This window comes from Tinamus guttatus, unplaced genomic scaffold (assembly GCF_059628265.1).
Source record: "Tinamus guttatus ecotype Peru unplaced genomic scaffold, ASM5962826v1 Tinamus_guttatus_pri_ptg000622l, whole genome shotgun sequence".
NCBI classification, from domain to species: domain Eukaryota; kingdom Metazoa; phylum Chordata; class Aves; order Tinamiformes; family Tinamidae; genus Tinamus; species Tinamus guttatus.
Window position 1 is genome coordinate 439787 of NW_028289156.1, and position 18960 is coordinate 458746.

The following is an 18960-nucleotide window of genomic DNA, read 5'->3' on the forward strand; positions in this document are numbered from 1 at the left end:
GTTATCTTGGATTACAATGGGATTCTAAGGGCTTGAGTATTTCTCTTCCAATGACTAGATTTATTCCAAGTCCTGTACGAAATATCATCTTAGCATATACTTTATTTCTTAGATTTGTGCCATCTTCATATAATGGACTTCATGTATCTTTCTCTTTCAAATATTTTTCAAGAGCTCATATATTTAACCTTTAATTGGATGCTAGGAATAAGAGTGAAGCAAACAAGGAGCATAAGTGAGTACTCATTTCAAAATCAAGAAGAGTAAGCAAAATTAAGCAGTCCGAATTACTATTCTTCAGCTGTTTGCATTTTTCCAGAGATTTATGCCTACTGCTTTTGACTTCTGCATTTTAGTTCCAGAAGATGAGTTATAAAACCAAACTCTCAATGCAACAGATTATTGCTCATCCGTTAAAAGTTTTAAATTGATTTGTTGATTTCAAACGTGATATAAACATATTTATGTTCTAATTTCTTACATCTTTTTTGTTTCAAGTAGCGTTTTAAATTTCATGTCTCATTAATGCTGTAAATGTAATGCAAATGAAGTGTTTACCCAAACTGTGAAAATGTACAGTTGAGATTAATGTTGACTCACAAACAAGTTAACACAGTCAATAGTGAGGGCCTGCAAATGCAGAAATCCTATATTGCTAGTAACAGAGATAAATTAAGACCCTCTAGAACTTTATTTTATGATGTGTGGATATGTTGCTCCTAAATCCTAACAGCAGAGGAGTGTGAAATTAGCAGTATGTAAAATGTTACAATAAAAAAAAAAAGAATGTGACAGGAAGAAAAGGGCTATTAAGTAGTCATTATTTATTGTATTGTATTTTTTCTCAGACTTGGGTTCCTACCAGGAGTTGGTATACATGCCTGTTTCATTTTCAGTAAGCCTACCTGTTCCACATGTTGTGATACAATAACTGCGCTTTGTCTGGAGCTCCCTATCCCTGCCCGCTCCTAGGGCAAGGTGGCAGTATATCTGTTTTAAGGGTCCCCACATGCAGACTTCAGAGAAAATCATAAATATGGTAGTTTATTCAAGATAGTTGACATTCTGCCATTTTTTTTTTTTGGACCAGATAAACCTAACTGGAAACGTCTGTACATGGTTATGAAAATACTAAATGATAATTAGTGGCTTTTATCAACCACTGATTTTTCAGTAAATTTTCTGGTATATTGCTTTTTCACCTCTCAACTATGTGTTGTATGTATTATAATTACTATAATATAATTCTTTCTGACAATATGTGATGATTATTTTTAAAAACACACAGAGGATCTCTCTCTAAATATTATTTATTTTCTGATTTTTTTTTCATGTAAAGTTTTTACACAGTAGTCTTTGGCAATTTTCTAACATCCAGTTACTTTGGGGATGAACTTTTTTGGTGCATATGAACAGACACATTTTTTCTGTAAATTTGCTACAGCTTAAACCCATTTCCCCTTCTTTCAGCTTCACTGAAAGAGGTGCAAATACTTTATCACATGACTAGGAGATAGTTGCAGCACATTTAATTTTCTCTGGGCTGACTTTATCATATTTAAGTCATATAATGCTTATTTAATGCAACTTCTAAATATTTTTGATTTTGTATGGATTGAAATAAATTTGAGATTTTAGCAGTATGATAGGAATATATATTTGAGAGTGATCTTAAGGTCAAGAGTGATCTTAAGGTCATCCCATTTGGTGTTTACAAGCCTTACCCTGCCTTTCATATTAAAACATGTAGTCCCATGGATCAGGAAAAAAGAGAAGGATAAATTAGCTCTTGCACAGACTACATAAACAGAAATTTCTTCTTCTTCTGTGCCGCTGTGTGAAGCTAGTGTTCTCTCTTCTGAAGTATATCGCTTCGTAGTCTCATTATATTAATTAGAGAGCATCAATTAGTGGCCAGTGAGCTGCTTAGTAAATTGAAAAATTGTGTCATAGTTTCCTCTTTGCTGTCAGTTCTCTGTTCTTTTCTAAATTATGTGAGGGGTATGTGTGTATGCTTGCGTGGGTGTATTTGTGTGTGTGTGTGTGCTTGAATGACTATGTGCATAAAGACATGTAAAATTAGGGAATAGTATGTCCTGCTCAACATTCTATGAGGATAGAATGCTTGAATAATGAAGCTTTTTCAGATGGATAAATACGAGTGTATAAACACAATATACATAAAATAAGTTTCTAATGAATACGTTTATACTCTTAAATCCTAACAGGATCACAGAGTTGATGATGCCATATATGTTTACTATCCAGAAGGTGGTGCAGGGTGGAGGGTAGAGAAGTGAAATTATCTAAATAACTTCGATAGAGTAAAGGGTATCCTTGCATAAGGCAGAAATGAGATTGATTTACTATGTCCTTTCATTACTTTACAGCAATTTAAAAGAAACCATTCTTGTGGCAGGTTCTAAACGCATTTAGTTTAAAGCAGCCTATGATGAATGAAAAGGAAAATCAAGGCGTACATGAAGTAAAGGCAATCAATCATTTTGTATTAGCTAAGAGAAATTCTAAATTACAAAGTCAATGGTTTTAGTTCCAGAGAGGTCTTTTAAACATTCACCATACCTTGTAATATACATTGACCTCTTAAGAATAAATATTGTCACCAGTGCGTTTTTTACTTCATTGGTGGGGGCTTTCTAAAGATTTATTCTCTCTAGTTATGAGAAATATTACCATGTATTGTTGAATGCTCTTTTGTTGTTAAAAAAAGGTAATGTGATCTATATAAATTACAGTAACAATAAATTTATAAGTCAAATGTACAGTTTGCAAACTGTGCTTACACGGAGAACTTCTTATAAAGTGACAAGTGCAAGCACGTCCAATAACAATTTGTAGCACAAACTATCTGAAATACTTGCATTTAGGTGGGAAACATTAAATGCAATTTTGAAAGTGCAGAATAGCACTTATGGGAGCAATATTTGGGGATTTACTGATTGGAATACTGCGCAAAATGTGCTGTTACATTTATTACTTAGCATGTTGCATTGGTAGTTAGAAAGATGAGGTTATAATAAGGAATTATAGTAATGCAGTCCACTTTCTGCTGTGATTCCTACCATCTGCCTTGAAATGCCAGATATTTTATATTGTGACAATAACAGCAGCACAAGCCTGTTGCCTGAGTGGCATCTAGGCAGTCACCATTTTTTTTTTCACAAGGAAGTCAAGCAATGTGCAAAAATATCCAGTGTTGCAAGTTGTTACTGACCACTTGGTTTTCCTTAATTCTGTGTGCTCTTCCAGAAGTTCGTCATTAGTAACGTGCTAGTAGACTAATTGGGGGAGTCCAGAAGGGTGAGGAAAATGGGGAATGCTAAGAGTTATTATGTGAGTAAGGACATTATTCTTAATTTTAGTGTTGATTTTTAATTATTAAGTCTCATCTAGCACTCTGTGCTCATCATCTGCATTAAGAAGCATCTTAACTTTACATGCAAAAAAAAAAAAAAAGATTGTATAATCTTCATATTGGTGACAGCACCCTTTCTTCCCCTCTTTCGTTCTCTGATTCAGTCACTGTTTATATATGCATTTCCTGATAATGCATCATTTCTAAGTCTATACTAGAGGGAAAAAGTAACAAATTGAAGTAGTTTAGTCAAACTCAACCTTCTACAAGTGCACAGAGTCCCTGTGCCAGGTGCCAGATTTTAGTTGTATGTCCATTCTTATGGCTATATAACTTTAATGGATCGTTAGTTCAGTAACAAAAATGTTAATGGTCAGTGGACTGTAATTCTCATGGATATCAGGTGACATTTCTGTAAACTCATCATATTTATAACCTCAACTTCATGAAACCATTATGTCTGTGAAATTATGAAGACCCAGAGATAAATTGATGTTATTTCTGGCTCTAAGCCTACCTAGAATATTGCCAGAATTAGCAGTTGTGGACTCTAGCTGTGTAAAAAATATAAAAAAAGATAGATGAATGGGTAGGAATGTAGGTAGTTAGGTACGTGGATAGGTTTATTGGAAGCTATTTATTGGAAGGACAGATTAATGGCTTCAGAATTCATCAAGTTTCTACAGAAATTAACCAAATAACTGGCTAATGCTTTCCTTTTTGGCCAATATATTATTCAGTTTCAGTGTAGCATGGAGCTTGGGACTGGTGTTTGTATTTTTAATAAAAAAAATAGAAATAAGTGGAAACAATGACCTCTAAAACTCTTCTGTCTCTCCTAGTAAAGTGTGCTAACTGATATTGGCCCAAGTACTGAGTAACTGGTGAACTCTTCTAGTCTTGCACTGCTTAGCACATCTGCAAGGATTTCACTACAGCTTGGGCTTTCTGCATGTGGTGTGCAGTATTCACATTTTTCACACTGCTTTGGTATTTATTAGTGAGACATTTTAACATGCATAGAGCTATAATAAACACTTCAAGTCTCTAAAATGTAAAATGAGAAAATCATGAATAGCTCTTTATTTCCTACACAGAAGACTGCCTTGCCTCTGTGGTAGGAAGTTGCTCTTTCCAGATGCATCCTTTAGTTATTGAATCATGCAGCTCAAAATTGCATTCTCTTTATACTGTTCATCATGGAAACTGTAAACTTAAATATCCACTGAAAACAGAGTATCTGTTTTTAAAATATTTGGGTGGATGTTGCTTTTGCTTTCAGCAAAAGCCTGGAAGAAGAACACAAGTGGACTCTTAACAGAACTTCTCAGTAAAGCCAGGAAACAGGTTATCAACACTTAGACTGTTCTTATTGTGTCCCTTATCATAATTGACAGTTTGACGTAAAACTTGGTCACATGACCATGAGGAAGGTATGTAAATGGATAAGAGGTCACCTTTCACATATGCTTGTTGGAAAGGAAACACATTTAAAGGAAGTTTCAGTCAAAACAATGACAATATGCAAATGTTAAGTTTTACGGGCTTTTCTCAAATGGCAGAAACTATAGCACAGTCTCCTATTACACATTCCAAAATATTTGTTTACTTTTACTGATCATTATAGAAGATTGAAGTGCATATTAACTTCAGATGGTTAGTTTAATTTGAGAAAACATAACTTGCTTAATCATACCCTTAAAATCATTCAGGCCCTGATTAAAAGCTGAGCTGCTGACTATAGGATGTTAATGTGCAGGGGAGCTGTCTATGTAAATACACTGCAGGATAGCCCTATATAAACAGAAGTGATAGCAAGAGAGTGATATGGGCTCGCTGCAGAAGTACTTGCAGCCGAGTAGCTTTTAGTGCAGGTTTTGAGCTTTCTCCCCACTCGTAAGTGAGAGCTCTGATGAGAATGAAGTGCCAAGTCCTAGAGATGGTCGGGCCTCATGGTGCACTGCCAAGCCAGGCCCCTCTTCTCCTCATGCTCTTTGGGTGCTTAGGTGAGAGATAAATAAATACCCACTAATGCTGGGAGGGTGGAGGACGTCACCGAAGGGGAGTCTGTGCAACTTGCCTTGCTCCAAAAGCAAAAGCAAAGCTGTGAGACTGGAAGGCAGACCTTCCCAGCGGCCTTCTAGGAAAGACTTTTCACCCTGTCACGTGCCAAATCATGTAATTTAGTCTGTATTCAAAACATATTTTTGAGAACATTAGTAATGTTTTTCAGCATTTATTAAACACATCTGCTAGGACTCTTTGTTAAATCCATCTGCCAGGGAATTCAAGCTTTCTCAAGCAGCCTGCAAGCAGTTTCCTGCCTCTCCTTTTCACATCGCCTGCACGGAAGGTCTGCAAGGACTTGCTACTAGTGTGCCTCCTCCTCTGCAGCCAACACCGTGGCAGAGTTTTAAACTCTACCTAAGTCACTCTGAGACCTGTAACTGGCCAGAAATGATTCAGCGTGACTCCAGACACCACTAGAGATCAAACATGTAGGGTACTCAAGCCTCCTACCTCCTTCCAGAACTAGGTGCACACCTCAGGGCTCTGCTCCCACACTTCTCCTACCGGGCTGTCCCTGTGCCTGCTGGTGCTCCAAACACTTCTTCCTCTCTCAAACTGAGTGAGGAGAGGAGGTCCTCTAAGCTCTTTTAAGCTTTTCCAGCTCTTTTACCCAGGAAGTACTCAATGAATGTGAGGGATGTGAACTCTTCAAGTGATATTTCTGAATAATTTACTGTCTTGGCCTGCTGTCTTGGCCTACTATCCTGATCTGTAAGCAGAAGTGAATGGGGAGAGGGAGCGTTACATCAGGAAGATGTGAAACACCCAGTGCAGTCCCAGGCTTGTCACAAACATGATGTTACACAGTTTTCCAGTTTATCAAGTAACTGTTATTACCAAAAGAAGGGCATAGTTGGTACAGCTTGCACTAACTGTATATCTGGAAAAGTATGAATTCCCACATACATGTGGGTATGTTTGTGCAGCACGTATTTAAAATGTGAATGCTCTGTAAGTATTATTACAGTATTTAGATATGTTATATGTGCTGGGGTACATATGAGTGCTGATAATAGGTAGTATGCCATTACTAACATTTATGAAACAGATTTGAAAAACTCTTTTGGATCTTTTTAAATTGCAGCTCAAATATATTCATTGTACATACAGAAAATTTCCTCAAACTGTAGGAAGAATATCACTGTTTAGGATAGTAGCTATTTAATTAGGATGTAATGTATCAACTCTTTATTCTTCCCCAAATAGAAAAAGCAATGAGGTTCTATTGCAGACTAAGTGATTGCCAAATTTTAGAGTTAAATCTAAGTGCATAATATCATTCAGAGTATTTATTTGTAGATTTTACTCTTCTCCTTCTTCTTGTCATTCTCCTTCTTGCCTTATGTTTCAGCTGCAATTGAGTTTTATAATTAAGTTATAAAGCTTTACAATTCCCCTCTGCAATGAAAATGATGACACTTTCCTAAGGATTGTAGCAGAAATACAACCACATGTTCGCTAACTGAACTGAAATATTTTTTCTATGTCTTCAAAGTGAAAATCTGATATACTGTTTTGTAAAGTGAATATACCAAATATTTACTTACTCCTTTCTTTAAGGATATTGAATGTATTCTTCACAGTTACCTCTAGCAAACTTTTAGACTGCATGTTTCCTTTTCTGGTTAATTTCATGTGGTTTAGTCATGCTTTGAGTGGCCTTTAGAAGGTCCCTTAGAGTTCTTTAGATAACAAACAAGAAACAATCCCTATGAAAACATCAGAGACTAACATTTCCATTTCTCAGACCTTAACAGCAGGAAGCTTATGAGTGTAACAGCCAGACAGGGTCAGATCTGCAATATTGTCTTGTCCTTAGCATATGTATTTGTCAGGAAAAGACTGTAATTAATTGTGCTTCTGTGAAAATAATTTGTTTTAGTTTGTTTGCTGTAGCCTGTGCACCCTGAAGACAGTGAATATGCATAGAGAAAACTAGAATGTGTTGAATGCAATTAAATCCAGCAACAGTTATCTTCAATTCAGAGCGCTGTATCATACATAATGGTACAGTAATTTATATATAGCATGACTTTACAGAGACTGAAATGTATGCTTCTTATATGTTTTCTTCACAAGCCAGATAAGTTTACTTTCTTAAACTTAAAAATAAGCAGTATATCTTTTCAATAAATCTGCTAGCACTATAGGGCAGCTGTTAAACAAACAGAGCTATATAGGGTTACTTGAACAATCTGCGAAGGCAGAACTGATGATTTGAGGATCTGGGAATAATTTGTTTCAGCTTACATTTAGTACATTCCTCATCATATTTAAATGTAATAAAATATTTTAAATGCTATTATTCCAAGTCTAGAACAAGATTAGATTATATTATCACCTCTTGCTAAGTAAAACCGCTCTCAGTAACACTAAATTAATAAACTTCAATTACAAAATACCTTTACCATTCTTAAATAGCAAGATAAGGGCACACAGTTTGTGTAATTTGAGCAAATTTTCTATAAATTGCATGTCTTCTATGTTTCGCCAAATGCATGCTTTGAGATATTGATTATGTTTGACCTTAATACACATTATTTAGAGCATTGCTTATCAAAAACAGCATTTTGATTTTCTTTCTTTAAATATTTCGCTATTGAATATTAACATTTTCTTTTATTCCAGCTCAGTTTGTAATCTAATAATGGCTAATTGTTATGTGCTAAACACTAGTTGCTCTTTTATGCTTTATTAATGGAGGAGCATATTAAAGTAGCATTACCTTAAGCAAATCTATAGGCATTTATTTTTCTGTATGTTATTTTTGTTTGTTTGTTTGTTTTCTTTTTTTAAAAAAGTTCTTCTTGGGAAAGTAAGGCTTTTGCCATGTACAGTACTAGTTTGCATGTGTTCGTTTAAATACTAAAAACTGTAGTACTGCTCGATCCATATCTGACTGCTAGGTTTCAATTGACAGCTGAGGATTTGTGACTGGACCATGAATCAAAACGGCAGGCATTTATACCCCAGTGCCAGTGAGGATACATTGGGAATTACTTGGCAAAGGTAACATTTTAATTATTTCCACCCCCCTACACTACATCTAAAAAAGTTACATTGAGCTACAGTATCTTTTTCAGCAGGCCTCTTAAGGAATATGTGTCAGTATTTGAACAGACATGTACATTTTTTGAATACACTTTGAGATTAACTTTAATACTTATTTTAGGCTTTAAACATGGAAATGTGATTTTCAGAATTGACAGACTTATTTCTTGGTGATTAGATGTTACTACAAAGAAAAGACGGTGTTATTAAAGATAAAGATGAGTAAAATGATAAGTTTCTGAGGTGGTGGTGTTCTGGACAATGAATAATTATCCTGTACATAGAGGCATTTATGATTAGCATGTATAGACTCAGGTCACTAACATGTACATGAAGGTAAGATATAAACCATCTATTTTTTAAACTAAATGATAAAATAACTAGAAATGACAAAATAACTAGCGCTGATCTCCACAGTACAAAATAGAAAGTACAATTCTATTTGCATGCAAGAAAAACTTAACTTTTGGTGTATTAGTCAACTAAACATTATTATCTTTTACCTTTGATAGCCTTTTCATCAGTTATGGTAACAGTAGGGTTGTGTGTGTCTAAATAGACGAATAAATAAATTAGCACTGTTAGGCGGTACCTTGGTCTTTTTAACGTGCAGCATTCTCAGTAACCCTCAGCATTTGATGGGGGTTCTACATGCAATGCAGAGCTTGCAGGTCAGGACCCTGCCAGACGAAGCACTAGCTATTTGGCCCCTTAAAATAATTTTAAGTATTTCCTGGACATTTGTATGAGCGTGGCAGCACGGTTACCTCCAGACAGTTCGTGCAGAAGTACATATGTGGGTGTGAGTGTGAACATACAAAATCTTCGCCAAAAGTTTTATAATATGTTACATGGCACTGTGGATTGCTAGAAGGTTTGAGGATTTCGAGTACTAACTTGTAAGGATAATTGTGGAATTTGAAATTAAGTACTGTTTGTTATTTTACTGACCTGTTGGCAGTGACTGACTTACTCAACTGCACACTCTTCCTGCAATGTTTGTGTAATAATATTGAAAATCTGGAGAAATTCTGGTGGAAAAGCACAGAGTAGTCACTTCCCCTGTCCTAGATTAAGTGGCACAAGGGAAGATTAGTTAATGGATTCAGCACAGCTACTCAAAGGCTGTGATTCACGTTATAAATCCCCACCATGCTCTAACTGCCGCAGTTTTCAACCAGCTATCAAGGCTGAATCCAAACTGAGCTAATGTAGCACAGAGGGGGTGATTTATTCTCCCACTACAAAGGATGTTGCTTTCTCAGCACATGACATGAGTTAGTAAATTATCTCACAGCTGCCTATCTAGAAGCATCCTTGAGTTTAAATCAGCCATCACTCTTGACCCCTCTGTGGAGCAGTACATACTTAAGTGGGCTGAGGCACTGGCTTTTTTAGTGCCCATCACACAAGATCCTTGGGTGTAAATTTTGAAAAGATAGGGAAGAGGGGAAAAATGATTTCTTGACTAAGGAACCTTTGAAGATGAATGCAGGCATGTTGTGTGATCCCCCCACCTTTATATGCAAGGCTGCTTAGACACTACCTGCCTTCTTGACCTTGCTACGGTCCATCAGAGCCCCTAGCTGTGCTCGGACACGTATTTCTCATGGTCTGACTGTGCTTTTGCCGTGCGGGTGCAACCTCTGAGGACAAGGGCACTCGCCACATAGGTGACTTTTAGGATTTGGGCCTTGGAGCACAGCATTTTTCTTCAAGTGTCCGTGCAAGTGAGTATCTGAGAAAGAAAGTGGTACATGTGCAGATTAATGAGCAGTGAGCCTTCGTAACACTAAAAGGGAAAACATATCCCAAAAAGAAATCATTGCCAACTGGGGGGAAAAGTATATCCTAGTTCTGAAAGTCAAATTTTGTGCCACAAACTGTTTTGTAAATGTATTCCTGCAAAGCTGTGGTATGCATTTGGGTGGTAGTCAGTCTTATTTTTTTAGAGCAGGATTTTGCAATTATTTTAAGTATACCGATTTTCAAGAAATTTTGTTGACCTCTAAAAGGTCAACGAGTTGGCAGTGCCTGAATACTACCTGTCCAGTCTGTACAGAAAATGGGTCGTGGAAGTGACCACATCATGAAAGTTTCTCTTTGGGAGAAAGGCTTGGGTAGAGAGAATGATGACAAAACTTCTACTGGTTTTGTGTCCATTCTCTTATTACAAACTAGCTGTCATGCTTGACATAAAAAATGTTATCCGTCTTTAAAAATCAGTGTGAAGGATTTTTCTTTCCTTATAAAATTCTGCATCTGTCATTTGCAGTCCCAGATACAAGACAGTGGTGATCCATGTGCAAAAGAATGGGCATCAGCCAAAAGAGAGAATTTGAATAAAATTATAATATAAATAAATAAGAAACCCTCATGTTACTGGTGCAGCATTTTCTTCCAAGGTGAAACAGTTGTTAATAGGTGTAATAAAAACTAGCTGAATTCTTCGCTTAGTTGAACCAAATATGCTGGTGTTTTTAAGGGAATATTTTTATAAAACATCCCATGAGTATCCTAAAAATGAGAGAGAAAAGAATGCATTTGTACATATTTGGAAGTAATTTTTATTCAGTTCAGTTATTCATATGGTGCTCTGACCATCCAGAAGTAAATTTTTGATTGCTTGTTTACCGTGTTTATGTTATACGTTTTATTAAGTCTGCTGAACTCTGCGCAACATTTAAGCCCATTGCAATAACTAAGGTCCAAGGTGCTATAGGACTGCTTAGGCCAATTTTTGCTATACAGGTGAAAGAGGTACCAAGAACTTTTTTTTTTTAATCTTTTTTTCATACCTGCAATTTTATGATGAATTTGATTTCCTAGAAAAAGAAGATGAGGGGAAGCTACAGAAATTAGTAAAGCCCAATTAGGAAAATACAGTCTCAGGCACTGTGTGAGAGCAAGAGCATATGAAACAAGTAAGCTTAAGACATGAGTGAGAAACAGTGGGGGCCAGGGGGAGAGTCTGATACATGAGCCTGAGCCAACCATCTCAAGTGATTCATTACTCCATGGATATTAATTCCAGTGGGACAGCTCATAAGGGGCTGCACGACTGATTTCTTTTACAGCATATTGAGTATTTGCAAGTCTTTCACAGACTGTAAACAAATTTTCTGTGCCAAAATGTGCATTTTAACACAGATTTTCTTAAAAAGCTTCTTTTCCTATTAGCTTTCTCTTTAAACAATCTTACTTTGTTAGTTCTGCGGGTTAACTGTAACTTTAACATTACATTGACACTTCCCAGGCAAAAATGCACTAGGTTAGCATTTCCTGCGTTCAGTCTGTTATCTTGACACATAAGTACAGTACAACAGCTGGTTTGTTCCTGGAGCTCCTGAGGGGACGTTTATTCTCCGAGCTGAGTTTCCTTCTCAGCTCTGGCTGTAGGGGTGTTCGCATGTTCCACTTTCCAAGCAGCGCTTTTCCCCCAGCACCGCTCCGGGGTTAAGATAATAGTGCTGATAAGGCGGTCAGATGGAATAATCTCTGGTTTGTCAAAGGAGTGAGCGGGGGGAGTGAAAAGGGCTAAGAACTGCTTTTGTGTCACAGGACCCTGCAAGTGCTTTGAATCCAGCAAAAACAATCAAAGTAACACATGCAGCATTGCTTTTGGCAAACACCAACACCTGTCAGAGCAGTGCTGTGTCCTCCCCCCACCGAGCCCCCTATTCTGCCATGTTTCAGCAGAAAAATATCAATGCAGGGATTGCAGTTTAAGACCAGAAATGCCAAACTGTGCTGATGGTGAAAGTAGTCACAGAAGGAAAACCTAGTATTTTCTGGTCTTTATCATTGTAAGTTGCTATCACTAACAATTTCACCCAACTTTGTAATGAAGAAGGATGCACAGAAGATTGTATTTCTTCTCCATCTCTGCAAACATCTTCAGAACACTTCCTAAGAAATTAATTGTATTCAAGCCAGACTTGCATGCTGCCATCCCACAGGAAATGGGTCAGCAATCCATTAAGATGCCATTAGATAATCTAATTTGGAACTTAATCTCTAAATTAACCATGCTCCATACTTGAGGCATACTTGAGAGAAAGAAAAAAAGTTTATGTTTGAATCGATAGGGGAGCCGAAGCGTGAAGAAGGCTGTTTGTTTTTTCTGTAGCTGTGGTCACGTCTCAAGCCGTCTGGTAACCAGGAGAAACCAGACATGATGTAATTCCAGATTGAACTTGAACTTCAGGGACTTAGAATGGGGGAACAATGGACCATAGGAATCAATAATGTCCATTTTCCACATGATTATGTTTGGAGCTTTACGTTAACCTTTGTGGGAGAAGCAGCAAAATCTGCAGTGTGACCAAAATGAGATGATCCAGAAGCAAGATGTTAGGGTAAAGAAAACAACTTCAGTAATATTTTCTGAGCAGTGCTGCAGATTCCAGCAGGATTAGAAAAGTTCCCGCTCTGCAGTAAACTGGTTGCCTGTTCTGAGCACTCTTTGTTCACTTAGGTAGGACAAACTTAATCTTATGTTTCCTGTCAGATGATTTTTGGCAGCCCTGTGACGGAAGGAGGAGCATATTGCAGAGAATTCCCAAGTGTAAACTTTATCTTTAACCCCTTGGTTACTCCACATTTCTCCTGCTGGATCATTTTACCTCCAATTCTTCCTTTTGAAGCAGTAAAATTACACTTTTTTTTTCTTTTTTTTTTCTAAAGTTAGGATTATCTGCATTTAATCACACCAATTCAATAAGTACACCTTTATTAGTATTTTTTTAAAGTGCTAATATAGAGAATTTAATCAATTGCAGCAGAAAAAAATGGGGGGAAAAGTAACCTGTAAATGCTACTTTGATTAAGTTTACAAATATGTCTACTGACATTTTTGGAAGAGAGAGTCACAATAGATTTGGAGGGAAAAAAACAGTTTGGACACTTAAGAGAGGTCGTTTTCTGAGTCTTTCCTTTGCACATTCCCACAGTTGATTTCTTCTTGGGCGGTCGCCATTCTCCTGGCTGTGCTCTTGCTTTCTTGTTTCAGCAAGCCTGTCTGGAAGTGCAGAGACAACACGGGTGTCCCTGGCCAGCCGAGTCCTCGCTGCCGCGTTCGGCTCTGCGGGAGCGGGATGTCCCTCCGGCTGTGGCCCCTGTGCCCTCTGCTCCCTGCAGACCTCCTTCATCCTCATCCTCGCGCCAGGCTCACTGCACGAGTGGGCCAGAGCACTGCTTTCCTCTGGGCTCCATCTCTGCTACGGGCTTACTTTAATATCAGGCAGCTGTGTTGCCTCTCCCTGACCCTTCTTTATATATTCTTGTCACTTTGTCACTAAAAGAGGTCTGTGGGCCAAAGAGGCAGTATCACAGGAGCAGAAACCCCCTTTCCTCCCTCCAGGCATAAGCCAGAATGTCTTCACCTCCTCCATTTGCTAGACAGGTTGTATGTGCCCAGTATACTATGAAAATCTTCCGAAGTTAAGCAGAGATATACTTAATATGGTATCTCTTGGAATAAATAACAATGTTGGAGGTGACATTTGGCATCTGCTTAACCGCAGATAGCAGTGTAGCAAGAGTACTGCATTAAGTAGATGTTGAGGGATGGTTTTTCTTTGGCAGAAATGTGTGAGTTGAAATTTGGCCAGGGCACAGCAGTTAGCACGATTGCTCTTCCAAAGTTCATGTGGTATAGCAATTTGAAAAGGTAGACTTCCCCATATTTCTGTGGGGAGTACTTGTTTAAAGTAGACTTAGAATAACCTTGCTTAGTGCCTCACTTGTGACATTTATGTCTGCATCAAAGGCTTTGCTACCTCTCCAGCCAAAGACTGGCCTGGCATGGTGTGATTTACCTGGGGTAAGCTGCTTGCAAACCAGCTGCAAGAAGAAAATGCTGTTTCATGAGGCTGTTGTGTTAGTAGGAGACTTTCTTTTCCAAATAGTGCAATGCCCTTATAGACTGTTGAAAAATTTGAAAAGATATTAACTGGTGGAAAATAAGAACGTTTAAAATGCTTCTGATTTCCTCAAGTCCAATGGACTTATTCTCTACTGTATTCATTTAAAAAAAATATTGTCTTTATGCTATCATAATAATGTCAAAAATGGAAAGCATATACCTTTAAAACTGATACTGCTAGTGGTCCATTCCAGTAATATTTTAATCAGAGCTTCTTGAAAGAGCAATTATTATCTTCAGAAGGAACTCATGGCAGAAACCCTAATTGAATTAGCATGTTATAGCTGTAACAGAGAATGTTAACCCCCTCGGACACTTGCAGAGTTTTCCCTTGCTGCTTGTATTACATTCAAATGGACAAACAAATTATACTTGCTCTGGGTAGACAGGGCAATGATGCCTGCACAGCCCATGTGATACTGGTAACCTCGGTGTGGTGGGAGAGCACCGTGTCTGCTAGTGAAGGGACTGAGGTGCAGGGCTTCGGGAGGGTGTTCTCCTGGGCCACAGCCCCTCTCACAAGGGCCACCGGTCCAAGTCCCACAGGTATCTGCAAGAAATGTCTGATGGTGCTTTTCTTGTAAATTTGTTCAAGACATAGCCTAGAGCATGCTTGGGGTGTATGTGGAGGATTGGGTCTCATATTATGTTCTAAGTGACAAGTGCATGTTTTACATATACACGCACATATTCTAACCTCTGTCAGCCCCACAGATTTCTTTCGGAAACATGAGCTGCACTGGAATAGATCCACTTTTTTTTCCAGTCATACATACATTGTTTTTTTCTATCTGCAGGCAGAAGGATGTCCCTTTAGCTGTGCTGGGACAGCCAGCCCCTGTGCACACTGAGCAGCAGCAGAGCTTGGGAGCGCTTGTAGTTATTGTTAACTGCTGCCTTAGCTAGGCAGCTCTGTGGAGAAATCACAGGGTTGTTTTTCTGATGTGGAAACTCAGCTCTCCTCTTCCCACAGAAGCCAGCTTCAAAAAGTTAGAGGAAAGTGGCAGGGGATGGATATTGATCTCCTGATCTCTCAGTCTGGTGCATATGCTGGACATCAACCTTGTTTTGCTTGCACACAGAAGCCCTAGGGAACTGCAAGCAAGGTGCGTCTCACAGGGGCATTGAAGGTTCAGCTAAACTTACTAGGAATTTTATGGGAATTCATGTGGGATAGCCATGATTAGAGCTTCATTGTGCTGTTCATACCAGTCATTCTGACTCGTGTTTCCTTCGGTTTGCACTAAATACTTGCTAGAGGTATGAAGAGTGCAGCGTCCCAGGATGCAGTTTCAACAAACTGCCACTTGCTAATTCCCGAAAGCGGGTTGCGAAAACCACAACCTGAAAACCCTGCCGCTGGGGACCCCGTCGGAGGACGTGGGGACACCTGCGCGGTGAGCAGCGCCCCTCGCGCGCGCACGTCCGCGTGCCCCGGCGCTTGACCCGCGCGCCGCGAGCCAGGGCCTCGTAAACTCGTCTGGGGCCCGCGCAGCGCTAGCGGAGGAGATTTATTCCTCCCCAAGGATTCATAAGCAGCATTGACAAATTTATTGCGCACTGCATTTTTGTCGTGTTCATAATATAAGATGGCAGGTTTGAAAGGTTTAAGTAAACATCTATATTAAATTTGTTAGTCATATGGCAATGACAGTCCTATTAGTCACTTACTACAATTTATTTTTATTGAGCACTTTCCAAAATATCAAGACCTCTGTCTTCTCTGTATGAGTACTGGTTAAGAAAGCTGTTACAAATCTGTTCTTTATCTGCATTATCTGCTTTCCCTCACCCAACTGTGGACACTAAAAGGTGGTCAACTTTAAAACAAGTCACATAAACATCCAGACAACAAAGTGCACTGTATTTCTCCATAACAATAATTTGAAAGCAGTCTATCTAGCCTTTGCATCAAAATAATGTTTTAATATGTAATACTGTGTTGACCTGGCACAAAATTTACAGGCTTTTAGTTGCTGTTAGTTTTTGTATAAAATGACTAAACACTGTAAATCGTGTGCAAGAGGACTGCAAAGCACTGTGCACTGTGAAGTATGTATTCAGGCAGATTTTGAGCCAGCAAGTCTACTTTTTGTTTTGTTTTATTTTCCTTTATTCCTATTTCCCATTTTTACAAATCTCTATATTTGGAAATGATTTCTATTGTTGCTCGTTTCATAATTTACTTCTTAGCATCAATGAAATCCAAAGAGAAAGAAGAAAGAAATGCATTTTCAAACACAAATTATGAGGGAAGATGAAGAATAAGTTGAAACAATAAAGTCCCTCAAATGTTCTAGTATTGAATACTTTTTTAGAACCATAATCTTTTCATCAGATCATGTTGGACAAATCTGTCTTGCATAAATGGGTTTAATTCTTTGCAATTACTTTAACATTTGTTATAGAAATAGGGAGTTTGAATTTCAAAAAGGAAGTATTTCTACAACAACAATAGTCAACTGGATTTTTAAAAGTCTTTATTCAAACAGAGATGATCTTATGTTTTGAAAACACAGAAAATATTTTGTTAAAAAAAGATTAAAAAATCGTGGATTTTCAGATCACTGTCAAGAATATGCCCAATTCAAAAGAAAAGCTATTGAATATTACTGTTACTTCAGATGTATTTCAGACATCTTCAGGTATTCATCATTTTTATAATTCTTTGAGGATGAAGCTAGTCCTGCACCCTTCTGGTTTTGGCCATGACTGAGACTGTCATGGCTGCCGGTTTTTCCGCATTCTGGTGTGCAATGCTAAGTTGTTAGGAATCAAAATAGTAAATCAGCAGGTATAGGAAGGTGAAGAATATCAAACAGTAGCAGGTGACAGAAACTACTGTTATTAGTTTTAGTATGTATGACCTGAGGAACATTACTGGATTTTACAAAATAAGTTGACCCCTGTCTGCAGCATTCACACAGCAGAAAAGGAAAGGATTACATAGATCCACCAAGCAAAGTGTAATTATTATATGTAAGTTTTAAGTAGTTAAAATGCGTCTGGTTTCTTCTTAATGCCTGCAGCGAGCGTTACCCAGAAGCGTACAGGCTTGTCCACGGAGAGGCTAGTAGGCAAGAAATAGACCTCGTAGTGCCCAGCTGTTGCACAAGCACCCCAGCGTGTTCAGATTATGTGTGTCGTAAAGTGTGTCCAGCAAATCGCAGGGCACCCACGGAGGGGCCTGCGGCCGTCCCCGTGCCGGCACGGAGGGGCCCTGTGCGGGAGGAAGGAGGCCTGTGTTTGCACACAGTTCTGGTGGTGCTTGTCTGCTCGTGACTGCTGGCATAATGATGCCATTTTCCTTCTGAATAAATTTGACCAGACTTTCTCAAAAGCCCATTATTTCTGTGTTGCCAGAAACACATCTAAGTAAAGGGCTGCGCGGGGTCTGCTCTGGCTCCTGAATAGAGGCGGCTCCAGCCGCCTTTCTGAGAGAGCCCCTCATGCAAACGCCTTACAGTGGGTGCAGCACCCACTGCTAGTCAGAGATTGCTACAGACGTGAGGGTCATCGGGACTGGAACGCCACAGTGACATAGGTGCTTTTGAAACCGTGATTTAAGTTTCAAAGTCATTAAATTCTCTTTGAAATAATTCATTTGTTGTAATTCAGTTGAAGTAATGTATGGTACTCATTGCTGCCACTGACAGCAAATGTTTACACGATTGGACTCTGTGTTATCCCTGTTCCTTACAGGCACTGATGTTTCCCCTGAATACCTGAGGGGGAAAAAAAAAAAAAAAAAAAAAAGATTTTTCCCAATCTGAAAGCTCTTCTAGTCCAAGTTGTCTGTTTCTTTGGGGACGTGTGCTCCTCAGAGGCATAGCTTGTGCCTCCAGAGGAGATAAACTGCTGAGCACAAGAGAGTGGGAAAAGGCACAGGGAATTTAAACTCTAAGATTTATTTTGTGCTTTTGACAAGATCAGTCTAACTTGTATACTCTAATGAATTTCATTAACTAGCTCTTAAATAACATCTACGGCTCCACATGGTGTGTATATGGTTTAGCTGTATCTGCTCTGCTCACTTACCTCCGGAATTTTTTCATAGATAAACAAGCAGTTTAGTGTAAGACAATAGTAATGCTACTTAAAATTGAGATAGATTGACAAAATTACTTTTCTTCGTGTAAGTTATGCTTTTGCAAAGAAAACTGCATAGTTGAAGCTCAAGTGCTGATCACGTTTGCTTTCTTATTTTATATTAAGTAGTGTTGTTATGAATATTGCTTTAATCGTTATGCAAATTCATTGTGTTCTGGTTTTTGCAACATGCTTAATTTGTGTTTCATTTTTCTCTCTTTTTCTCTCTCTCTCTCTCTCTCTCCCTGTCTTTCCCCCCCGCCCCTCTTTCAACAGTCCTGGTACCTGGGCTAGCTTGGTTCCTTTTCAAGTATCAAATAGGACACCGATCCTGCCAACAAATGTCCCAAATTATGGTCTGAACATAATTGGAGAGCCTTTCCTTCAAGCAGAAACAAGCAACTGAGGGAAAAAAAATAAAAGCAAAATTAAAAAAAAAAAAAAGAAA

The 18960-nt window shown here is 38.4% G+C and overlaps 1 protein-coding gene across 4 annotated transcripts in view; it reads left to right on the forward strand.

Annotated features, from left to right (window-relative positions):
* The window catches only part of NFIB (nuclear factor I B), a 165395-nt gene extending 146435 nt beyond the window's left edge, over positions 1–18960 (forward strand). For 2 of the 4 annotated variants that reach the window (XM_010219228.2, XM_088535250.1), the window contains exons 11-12: positions 8367–8455; positions 18789–18960. In XM_010219228.2, coding sequence (XP_010217530.2) covers positions 8367–8455; positions 18789–18918 — 219 coding nt within the window. In that variant the 3' untranslated portion in view covers positions 18919–18960. The remainder of the gene's footprint in view (positions 1–8366; positions 8456–18788) is intronic. The other 2 variants (XM_088535251.1, XM_088535252.1) reach the window with 1 other exon arrangement.